This window comes from Protomyctophum bolini, assembly GCF_963924005.1.
Source record: "Protomyctophum bolini genome assembly, chromosome: 16".
NCBI classification, from domain to species: domain Eukaryota; kingdom Metazoa; phylum Chordata; class Actinopteri; order Myctophiformes; family Myctophidae; genus Protomyctophum; species Protomyctophum bolini.
In genome coordinates this window covers 41,540,381-41,552,786 of record NC_137877.1, presented here as the reverse complement: position 1 = coordinate 41,552,786, position 12,406 = coordinate 41,540,381, and the positions used below count along the sequence as shown (strand labels likewise).

At 47.6% G+C, this 12,406-nt stretch overlaps 2 protein-coding genes across 3 annotated transcripts in view; one reads left to right on the top strand and one right to left on the bottom strand.

Annotated features, from left to right (window-relative positions):
* Nucleotides 1-12,406, bottom strand: part of plekhm3 (pleckstrin homology domain containing, family M, member 3) — a 465,291-nt gene that overhangs the window by 192,710 nt on the left and 260,175 nt on the right. The gene's annotated exons all lie outside the window — the stretch shown is intronic.
* The window catches only part of lims2 (LIM and senescent cell antigen-like domains 2), a 52,012-nt gene that overhangs the window by 11,972 nt on the left and 27,634 nt on the right, over nucleotides 1-12,406 (top strand). The window contains exon 1 of one of the 2 annotated variants that reach the window (XM_080786371.1): nucleotides 7,568-7,993. The exons of the other annotated variant lie outside the window; for it this stretch is intronic. Coding sequence (XP_080642497.1) covers nucleotides 7,890-7,993 — 104 coding nt within the window. The 5' untranslated portion in view covers nucleotides 7,568-7,889. Of the gene's footprint in view, nucleotides 1-7,567; nucleotides 7,994-12,406 lie in introns of those variants that run through there. 2 annotated transcript variants of the gene reach the window in all.

Here is a 12,406-nt window from a genome sequence, read left to right as displayed (position 1 = left end):
ACACGCACACACACACACACACACACACACGCGCACACGCACACACACGTCCACAGATGTCTCCTCCTCAGATTCACAGCTAAATATGTCTACTGTTTCTGGAGATAAGACCACAGCATTTAAGAAGTGGTGTAAAGTAGCTAAGAACATTTAAGTACTTTACTGGAGTATTTCCAATTTCCCATACTTGTACTTCTGCATCTCAGAGCCAAACATATTGCAATTCAATCGACTGCATTTAGTTAGTTTTTTATTATTTGGATTATTACTAAACATTTCCTCAGACATACACAAACATTAAATTCCCATTGACAATGAATGGACGTCATGGACAACGTTTGTGCACGCACACCAAAAGCTGGATATAGGAGGGGTCGCCCGCCCCTCAAAAAGAGGACATTCTGTCCAGTATAGCTGACCAAACTTTGCATGCCGCTTTATGAGTCCAAACCAATAGGCTATACAATGTGCAGCACACGCCACGTCAGTCCATTATTTGACCCAGCTGACGATCAGTCTAGTGTCGACCCAGCAGACGATCAGTCTAGTGTCGACCCAGCAGACGATCAGTCTAGTGTCGACCCAGCAGAAGATCAGTCTAGTGTCGACCCAGCAGAAGATCAGTCTAGTGTCGACCCAGCAGAAGATCAGTCTAGTGTCGACCCAGCAGAAGATCAGTCTAGTGTCGACCCAGCAGACGATCAGTCTAGTGTCGACCCAGCAGACGATCAGTCTAGTGTCGACCCGGCAGAAGATCAGTCTAGTGTCGACCCGGCAGACGATCAGTCTAGTGTCGACCCAGCAGACGATCAGTCTAGTGTCGACCCAGCAGAAGATCAGTCTAGTGTCGACCCAGCAGAAGATCAGTCTAGTGTCGACCCAGCAGAAGATCAGTCTAGTGTCGACCCAGCAGAAGATCAGTCTAGTGTCGACCCAGCAGACGATCAGTCTAGTGTCGACCCAGCAGACGATCAGTCTAGTGTCGACCCGGCAGAAGATCAGTCTAGTGTCGACCCGGCAGACGATCAGTCTAGTGTCGACCCAGCAGACGATCAGTCTAGTGTTGACCCAGCAGAAGATCAGTCTAGTGTTGACTGTTGACCCAGCAGAAGATCAGTCTAGTGTCGACCCAGCAGACGATCAGTCTAGTGTCGACCCAGCAGACGATCAGTCTAGTGTCGACCCAGCAGACGATCGGTCTAGTGTTGACCCAGCAGACGATCGGTCTAGTGTTGACCCAGCAGACGATCAGTCTAGTGTCGACCCAGCAGAAGATCAGTCTAGTGTCGACCCAGCAGAACACCGCAGTTGTGTGGTGGTTTACATTGATCTAAAGGTCCTGCGGTAGGAGGATGTTCTGCTGGACGCTACCTCTGAGAGCCCCATGGGGAGACGCTGCTGTGGTCAGCGTGGGTCACCGGCTGTACAGCTTTACACCCGACCCCAGGCCCTGGTCGCACCAAAAACCCATGTGTGTGTACACCTTCAACACGGTGTCCTTACGATGGGCCAAGTTGCCCGATGTGACGGAGCAGTGCCCCCCAGAGGTGGTTCCCACCGGGCGCACGGGGCACTCTGCCGTCCTGGTGGAGGACATTGTCTACGTCTGGGGCGGCGGGTCTACCGTCGACACGCGGCTGTACGCGTTCCACGTCGACACCCACAGGTGGCTGGAGACGACGGAGGTGTCCGGGAGCGTCCCGGAGGCCAGGTGCTACCACTCGGCCTGCGCGCTGGGGAAGGTCCTGTACGTCCACGGAGGGCGCCGGACGGCGGACACCGGATACACCAATGACACGTACAAGCTGGACACCGCCACCATGGTCTGGTCTTCGGTTGACGCCGGAGGAGCTCCGCCGCCCGCTACGGAAAGTCACTCCGCTACTGTCATCGGGACAAAGATGTTTGTGTTTGGGGGCTACGAGGGCAGGCGGGGGGTCGAGTGCAAGTGCCGCAACAACGTCCGGGTGTTTGACACGGAGACCGACCTCTGGCTGAGCAGCACGTCTCCCGCGGAAGGCCTTCCCGAACGAATGGACGCTCACGCAGCCTTCGCCCACGACGGAGAGCTGTACGTGTTCGCTGCGGTCTTGCGTTCCTTCAAAGGTCTGTGGAGGTTCAACACAAAGACCTTCTCCTGGAAGAAGGTCGAGCCCAAGGGGAGACGCCCGTTTAATATCTCCGTCATGGACTGTCACACGGTGGGAGACCGGGTCCTCCTCTTCTGTAGAGGCCTGTACATCTTGGACCTGAGTCCCAGTCTCCAGACCTTCTGCAAGCTGGCGGTCATTCGGCACGGTCTGGAGCAGTCCCAACTCCCGCGCGGCCTCAAGTGGGAACTGGCCGCCATGGCATCGGGCGGGAACTGGCATCTGGTGTCTCTCGACCACGAGATGGTGATGTTTTATGGTCCCAAGTGGTATGAGGTGGAAGAAATATGGAACGGGCGGAAACGGAATGTGGAACCTGTTAGGAGGTGGGAACTGGTAGGAGGGACCTGGCAGCGCGTAGGACCTGGCAGCGGGTAGGAACTGGTTCTCAACCAGCGGTCCGGGGACCAGTGGTCCAGTAGTCTAGGAAAATTGGCCTCAGATCCTGTGCAGCAGGGGTGTGGCCCAGTGCGTTGCGTTTAAAATGAAATGCGAATCAAAAGACAGGTTCCACATGGAGTGGGCGCTACATCTAAATAAGACGGAAGGGAAACAATTGCTCCTTGAGCGGTGGTGGCCTACTACAATTCAATTTGCAATTGGATTCCCTTCGGACTATTTTCATGGTATGCACAGTGCTTCAGACCGGAAAGGGGAGTGTCCGCTCAGATTCTGAGCACAACGTACTTCCCTCACAGGGATACGTTCCTTTTTTCACAGAAGTTCCTTTTTTCTCGCCCGCCTAGTGGCGAAAAATAAAACTTCTGGGAACTCAGATTAGTGGTCCAGTTGTCCTTGAGGGGTTCCAGGTGTTTCCCCAGCTAAATGATGGAGAGTTGGTAACCAAAAGAGGGGACCCTTATATAGATCTTGATGATAGAAAATGAAACCAAGTGGACCTGTTACGGGTCCATTTAGTTTCATTTTATGCTCTCAAGAGTTATCGTTAAACATCTTGCATTACTTAATTTACAGAAGTCTATACACAATTATAGAATGTAGAAGAATTGTTATTTTGATCAACGTTTGCCTGTTATCTCTCCTAATGGTACAACATCAACACAGCATGGAATCCATTGACACAACAACATGTTTTGTTGTCGTTGCTGAATAAACTATAACTAGCACTCTGTGCCTATACTTGCGTGTTGCACACGAGTAGGCAATAAATGGTCTACTAGTGCGCAAGCAGAGCGCGCAAGTACTGTCGACCGAATACGCCAGGGTATAACTGGGTCCCAATGGTGACGTAATAAAGATATGTTTCAGTGTCGGGTGGATTAAAGGAAATGCCTCTATGTATAGGTACACTGTGGTTACTTGGGTCGTTTGATGCATATGTCCCGTGGCAGAGTATGACGTGATGAAGATATGGTTTTCGATGGTGACGTAATGATGATATGTTTTAGTGTCGGGAGGATTATTAAAGGTAAAATGACCCTATGTATGTATACATGCATGTGATCTGACACCACTGCCATATCAAGCACAAGTAGTCATTACGTCATACGCTAGGCACGGCGCATACAACATCAAACGACGACATACGCATCGAAAACCATTACTTGCACGCTCTGCTTGTGCAAGGAAAATGATACATAAAGGGCTGAACCACTGCAGGAACAGCAGTCATCCATAACAGGTTGTGAGTAGATACTAGATACAGAGACCATTGTGGTATGTCCGCTAAATCTTGTCCCCGCCCGTCTCAATATTTGCCATTGACGATAAACGGAGAAATGACGTCAGAATTCCTGCTAAATATGACGCGAATTAAACATCAAAACATTAAACGCCATTGACATTGAAGGGAACTTATATGTCATATGTAAACGAGCAAATCGGCTAAACCAATCACATTATGTAGAGTAGACCACCTTATGTAGCAATGTCAAACATAAATTGATGTGTGATGACAATAGCGCCCCTCATTTCACGTGGGTGTGATTTATTTTTTTACCAGCAAGACGCCCGAGGGCGAGAAGCATGCACGCATTTTGGCATGAGGGCGTCGGGTCAGATCAACGCATGGAATGAATTATGTACTGGCCATATATGGAGCGTGTCTTGAGTGTACAGGGTTTGATGAGGGCCCAGATAGGGCCGGGCTTTAATTTTCGGGCCTGTTGAAATAACTTTGGGGCGAAAAGGGAGACATCGAAGTGGAAGGATCAACACATCCATATACTAATATTATTCCTTCCTAGTTTCAAACAATTTGCTTCCTCTTGCATATATTAGTATTTAACCTGAGTTATAATGACATCACTTTAGCCTGGTTACATTTCAATGCCTCTTAAATGTTTGACTGCACCTAAAAAACGAACTGTTTTAGCTTGTTTTATTAAGTCTGCAACTGATGTAGTACCTGTATTGGCCACCGAGTTGCAGTGTCGACCTGTGCATGCACACGCACACGCACACACACACACACACACACACACACACACACACACACACACACACACACACACACACACACACCACCCACACATTATATGGTGTTTTATGAATGCCACCTATACAGTTTACAGTTACAAAAAAAATGCAGGCATTTCGCTGACGGCCTTTATCCAGAGCCACTTACAGCAAGCAAGGCAAACACACCATACATCACATGCTGTGAGACAGTAAAGTTCATAGCTCAGCCAATCGACATGCTGTGAGACATATAAAGTTCATAGCTCAACCAATCACATGCTGTGAGACGGCGCAGTGAGACAGTCATGTTCATGTTCTGGGGGTGGCAAACTGGCAATGAAGGACCGGTGCTTCAGTAGGCAGGAACTGGGGGTGGCAATGAAGGACCGGTGGTTCAGTAGGCAGGGACTGGGGGTGGCAATGAAGGACCGGTGGTTCAGTAGGCAGGGACTGGGGGTGGCAATGAAGGACCGGGAAGTCTGGCGTAGCGTTGTGGATTTCACGATGATGAATGTTCATAATATGTCAACCAATCACCATGCATTTTCTAAACCAGCTGTGGTTCCCAAACCTTTTCATGTCAAGGACCCCCAAAATGATACTCGCGGACCTCCATTTGAAAATGTATGCCAGGCTGTGTGTGTGTGTGTGTGTGTGTGTGTGTGTGTGCGTGCAAGACAGTCATGTCGCAATTCATCCTGAACACGCCACACTCGACATCGACATTCCATCAATGTGTGTGTGTGTGTGTGTGTTTGGTACATAAATGTGGAATGAAACGCAGGTTGAGGCAAGCTATTGAAGGTAACCGCTCTGTTACACACACACACACCTCTTCCGTGAGTAATTTCTAACCAAACCAACACTCCACTCTGTAAACACACACCTGGGCTGGGACCCTTTAATTGATTGGCAAGTATTTCTTCTTTAAATCTAATTAATTTAAACTTTTTTGTCTTTAATTCACTTTATTTATATACTCTTTGCTCCGTTTTTTCCCTATTTAAGGATCACTCAGAGTTACAGACCTCTAAGGGTCCATTTGGTTCCATGTGCTACACTCTCAGAGTTACAGACCTGTAAGGGTGCATTTGGTTCCATCTGTTACACTCTCAGAGTCACAGACCTGTAAGGGTCCATTTGGTACCCTGAGGGTCCATTTGGTTCCCTGAGGCCACTTTGAGAAAGAATGCGTTTTGACATGTACTGTGCAGTTCAATTTTAGTGCCAAATAGTTTCTTTCTTTCTTTCTTAATTTCTTTCTTTCTTAGCATCGAGTGTTGGCTCCTCCTTAACTTTTGTTTGTTTCCACGTTGCTTTGACACAATCCTGCTTCAGTTTGTTTGTTGTGTGTGTATATTTGCGTGTGTGTGGGTGTGTGCGTGCGTGGGTGGTTGTATGTGCGTGCGCGTCTGTGTGACATATGTGTGTCTCTATCTCTCCTACGTAAACTTGCAGCTCATGCATTATTCACAGGGTCTACATTCCTCTGCCTCTTCACATACTAGATGTCTGAAATAAATGTCAGAACTGACATCGACATGTAAATATACGTAATAAATGTCAGAGCTGAAATCGACATGTAAATATGAAACAAATGCTTAAACATGTAGGTTTTCGCTGTTTTCTGCGAGACATTACTCTATATAAGCCCTATCTCCAAAACTGGTGGGTCAAACTGAGCAACCAAAATGCCAGTTTGAAGCTATGATTCCCTGCTTTCACGAAAAAAAATGAAAATGACTTACTGTGTGTCAAGTTTGGTCACATATGAGTGCTGGACGCAGTGTTCTAGAGGTCAAACGTGCGCGGTGTGTAGAATGTGTTGCGAGGCTGTGAGGTTGACCTATCACACGCTGTTTACACCGACCGCAAGATATGTCGTCTCCGCCTACAGGAAATATACGTTCGCTGCGACCACGAGACCCGTTTCTGAATTCGTCTATAGTTCACCCCAAAAACAGGACTTATTTTCTATTAATTTCGCGCCCCATGAAATCCCTACCAAAACTAATCCACAGCACTAATCCACAGCAAGCTCACGACGTGCCAGGATTGAGCTTGAGCTCTGGTGAAATCCTCCCCCCGACCACCATGTGTAGCAGGGTGGCTCACAGCCTGATGGTGGCGCTATAGTGTTGCAGAGCTCTGAGTGTCTGTGTGGAAGTCTGGTGTATGCACGCACGTATGCACGCACACACGCTCTTATCAACTCACAACACACTGGTTAGCTGGCTGGGTGGATGGATGGCTGATTGACAGGCTGGCTGATTGACAGGCTGGCTGATTGACAGGCTGGCTGACAACATTTCAATCCCAGATGGCTACGACTGGAAAAGATTAAAAGTTTAACTCCCACTGTGCTGGGCCTGGGAACACGCTGACATTTAGAGAGAGAGAGAGAGAGAGAGAGAGAGAGAGAGAGAGAGAGAGAGAGAGAGAGTGAGAGAGAGATGCAGTGTAACATTCATAGCTCTTTGTTCCCATCTAATTGTACAATACATACATTGTTTTGTCCTGATTGTGTGGTTCCACTGTTGCTTTGGCAATGCAAACATATATACGTTCTCTCAGAGAGAGAGGGGAGAGAGAGAGAGAGAGAGAGAGAGAGAGAGAGGGGTGGCAGTGAGTGCACAGACAAAAGACAGAGAGGCATAGTGACACTATCTGTCTCTCTTTTTTATCAACTTATTTCTCTCTGTATCTCTGTCTCTCTCTCTCTCTCTCTCTCTCTCTCTCTCTCTCTCTCTCTCTCTCTCTCTCTCTCTCCTCTCTCTCTACCTGCTGACTGTAGCATTAGAGGACGGGGGTGGGGTGTAGCAAGCAGCTGAGAGGTGTGTTGGCCGTGAGCCACACCTCTCTGTGTGTGTGTGTGTGTGTGTGTGTGTGTGTGTGTGTGTGTGTGTGTGTGTGTGTGTGTGTCCTGTGGGTGTGTGTGCCCTGGAGGTGTGTCAGCCAATCTAGCAGATAGTGAGAGAGAGAGAAAGAGGCAGTGTAGAATGCAGCCAACACTCCACTTTGGGGCTTGATCTCAGCAGTGTGTGTCCAGGTGGGAGAGCTCTGCGTTGGGACTCGTTGGAACCGGTGTGCTGTCTCCCTGGGTCTTTCACACACACACACACACACACACACACACACACACACACACACACACTGGTGTGTGCGTGCGCACACACTCTCTGAGGATTACTTTGGAACTACGTTTTTTGGTTTAGATTTTTTTCTTTTTCATCTGAGAGGAGGGAGGGAGGAAGGAAGTAAGAAAGGCTAAGAGGAAGGAAGGAAAGGAGGGAGGGAGGGACACAGAGAGAGAGAGAGATGAATTCTCTCCGTCTGAAAGAACTGTCTAACTCAGACCTGTACCGACGCAGGCAGGACAGACCGGACAGCGATGGAAGCCTGGTGGCACGAGACAGCCTGGGGTGAGCTCCGAACTGTACTTAACACTAACCCTATAGAGACAGCGTGGGGTGAGCAGCACCGAACTGACCTTAACAGTAACCCCACCGAACTGCACTGTGACTGGAGTTTATGTTGTATTCTAATACGTCAGTGGTAAGGCCCATTGTTATCATTTGAGCCACGGGACCACCATTTGATGACATTTAGCCTCTCAGACCCATTTGAGCCACGGACCACCATTTGATGACATTTAGCCTCTGAAATTGAAATTCTTCTACATTCTCTAAATGTGTATAGACTTCTTGTATGAATTAATTAACGCAGCTGTTTAACAATACTTGAACTCTTGAGAGCGTAAAATGAAACCAAATGGACCCTTATTGACCGTATATGCCGACCGCGTCCATCCTGCCAACCAGGTGGTAACTAGGTGCGACCTCCCATTGACAGCCTCGTTCGTCCAAAACAGCCCTATCGCAGTTGACCTCAAAGTAGTTGAGTCTGAGGTCAACTGGGTGCAGATGCAGGAATACACAGTAATTCATCTCTCTCTCGCTCTCTCTCTCTCTCTCTTCCACTTCACTTCAATGTCATTCAAAGGAGCTTGATTGGCATGAGAAAACAAACACACCTTTACATTGCACAAAGCATGTGTCATGATACTCAATGATGGTCTGTCTGTCTGTCTGTCTGTCTGTCTGTCTGTCTGTCTGTCTGTCTGTCTGTCTGTCAGCAAAGATGTCGATTTCTGATTCTCGTCTCTGTCGAGTAGAAACCTCATATGTCCGAAACTGTTACGTGCGTGCATGCGTGCGTGTCTCTGCCACTGTTTGTGGCTGATTCTGCAGCGATTAGAGAGAGAGAGAGAGAGAGAGAGAGAGAGAGAGAGAGAGAGAGAGGGCTGCAGTAATGTTAGGAATGCAGAGAGAGAGAGAGAGAGAGAGAGAGAGAGAGAGAGAGAGGTCACCCTGTCAAAGGCAGAGACGAAACACACTGCAACTCACTCTCTTTCATTATAACACACACACACACACACACCTCGCCCTCACCCGCTGTGACCTTTCCATAGACAACAGAGATCTGTACAGATGAATCTGTGTGTAATGAAGGGTTTTGTTATGATCCTGAGCTGTGATAAATGATGACTCACTTTCACAACACTTCAGAGGAATTCATTTTATATCAAACCCTGTATTAATGTGTGCGTGTGCGTGCGCAGTGCGCACTCGCACATGACGTACCCTCTCCAATCTGGCCAAAGGTAACATGTTTTGAGCTCAAGCAACCCTTATGGCTGCGTTCCCATGGTTACTGTTGACACAGTGTGTGTGTGTGTGTGTGTGTGTGTGTGTGTGTGTGTGGGACCCGTTGGTACTCTCAGAGTCGTGGGGGTTTGTTTGAGAACCATCGGTTTGTAGGACAGATGTATTATGTAGACATAGCATTCTGTAGTGTACACACCATGTTGTTTTCGTCGACTAAAACCAAGACGAAAAATGTTCGTTGACTGCATTTTTTTCACTGACAAAAACTAAATGGAAACTAAATGAAAAGTATAATGCTATGATGACTAAAACTAAGACTAAATATATTGACAATTTCCTCGACAGATGGACAGACTAAAATGTCAGGAAGGGACTATAGTGGACAAGAGATCTGTAGTATAAGTCATTTTAGAAAGCCTTCTAGCATGGAATTCTCCTTTAAAAACCAGTGTGCTGTTTCAGCCACTAGGTGGCTGTGTTGGCTTGTAGGTGTAGGTGAAACATTAACACCTATATAGTTCCATGTAACAGAGAGGTCAAAGTTGAACCAAAGCTGCTCTATATGGTAGAAATAGGTCAACAATACAAATGACGCTAGTTTTGTGAATTAATTCATTTTAATGCCCCCCCCCCCTGTAATCCCCCCCACCCAAAATTACCAGAACTATTTAACCCATTCTGGGCGGGACCCCTGTTGGTGTTTCAAGCATTGTATTATAGTTTAAGCTATTGAAAAGAGTGCTCTGACTGATGCGTCAGTCAGAGCTTGGATGGAGATTAATGGATGAAGGCCTGCAGTGTTTCAGTCGAAACTGCATGGTGAAACACAGCTAAAGGCCTCCTATATGAGCGGACTTCCTTTAACTGACTGAACTTGTTTGAATATTTACTTTTAAAAGAGAAAAGTGAACCTCTCTCTCACGCCAGTGTGCCCAGCGATCACCCTCCCTGGCCCTGTGCCAACATTGGCACCCACGCACCCATGCCTAAGGTTGCCATGTTGGCACCCACCCGTGCCTATAAGGTTGCCATGTTGGCACCCACCCGTGCCTAAGGTTGCCCAGCCCTGCGTTAGAGGTATAGTATAGTTGAGCCACCTGTTGTCCTGTGTGGAGGTGTCGGCTGACACTGCAGTCAGGAATAGACCTGATGGACCAAAAAAAGAGCTTCATGCTGGCAGCCAGCCGCTAGCCCTTAGCTTACCAAACGCAGTGGTTCTCAAACATCAACATCCTTTTGATGTTGGGGAGTGCATGGACCCCCTGGCTGGAACCCCCTCAAGGGGACCCCCCGGAACCCCCTCGAGGGCCCCCTCTAGTGGTCCTTTCAGATGAGCGCTTCTCAAGACATGTGAAGTATACATACAGAGATTCCTAGCAGTGATGCAAAATGTTGCATGTTAGTGGCCCCTCTCCCTCTAACGCACGCACGCACGCGCACACACACACACACACACGCATGGCGCACGCACACAATCCATCTCCCTGCCTGTCTTCTCTCACTCCTCTCTCTCTCTCTCTCTCTCTCTCTCTCTCTCTCTCTCTCTCTCTACTCAGAGTGAACACTTAGCGTGTGTTTCTTCCTGTTTTTCTTGGCCCCGCCCTCTCTCTCTCTCTCCCTCTCCCCCTCTCTCCCTTTGTCCTCGTGTCACTCAACAGTAGTTCCCCCATGGCAGTGAGTCAGAGGACGGTTCCCTGTGGAACTCCATCCCTGTTATAGAGGACGGTTCCCTGTGGAACTCCATCCCTGTTATGTTCCATTCCTATAATAACTGATGTTAAAATACAGCAGCGTAGACCTGCCCTTTGTGTTCCATTCCTGTAATAACCGATGTTAAAATACAGCAGCGTAATACCTGCCCTTTGTGTTCCATTCCTGTAATAACTGATGTTAAAATACAGCAGCGTAGACCTGCCCTTTGTGTTCCATTCCTGTAATAACTGATATTAAAATACAGCAGCGTAATAATACCTGCCCTTTATGTTCCATTCCTACGCCAATAATGCTTCTGCTCTGAGCCTCTGACAAATCTCTGTCTAATCACTAATCGGCACAACTCATGATATTTATAATGTGATTAATCGGTTCTCAAATCTATTAACGGCTATAGGTGTGCTGTCTGTCATGCTCATTTCAGCACGGCTGGAGAGCCCCTTTCAAACAATTGCTTGGCCAGAATAACTACCTGTAGTAAATATACATTTTTCATTCCACTTTTGTCTTTTTTCTCCTTTTTTGGGGTGACTCCTCTGCGTACCACCAGAGGGGGGGGGGGCTCAAGCACGCAGACGCACGCAGACACACACAGAGACGCACGCAGACACACGCAGACACACAGCCAGCGTACAGGAGTTGTTTGTGGTAGAGAGCATGGCGTCACCAACATGTCCGTACACGGACAAATTGTGTCCGTGCATGGCAAAGACTTGGTCATGTCTGTGGAAACATTTTAGATTTTCTGTTTTCACACACCATTATAATGTCTCCAGGTCTTCTTCAAAATAAGTATGACCATTATTTATTACGACACTATATGTATGCAAATTATTTATTATGACTCTATGGACTGTGGCACATATATATAGGAGTCTTAACTGTAGTACTAGTGGTTCTGAAATGTTTTATTTGCAAGGACTCCCTTAACTCTGAGAGTGTTCAAATGGAGACCTGTAAGGGTCCATTTGGTTCCCATTTGAACGCTCTCAGAGTTACAGACCTGTAAGGGTCCATGTGAACACTCTCAGAGTTACAGACCTGTAAGGGTCCATTTGAACACTCTCAGAGTTACAGACCTGTAAGGGTCCATTTGAACACTCAGAGTTACAGACCTGTAAGGGTCCATTTGAACACTCTCAGAGTTACAGTCCTGTAAGGGTCCATTTGGTTCCATGTGAACACTCTCAGAGTTACAGACCTGTAAGGGTCCATTTGAACACTCTCAGAGTTACAGACCTGTAAGGGTCCATGTGAACACTCTCAGAGTTACAGACCTGTAAGGGTCCATTTGGTTCCATGTGAACACTCTCAGAGTTACAGACCTGTAAGGGTCCATGTGAACACTCTCAGAGTTACAGCCCTTTAAGGGTCCATTTGAACACTCTCAGAGTTACAGACCTGTAAGGGTCCATTTGGTTCCCATTTGAACACTCTCAGAGTTACAGACCTGTA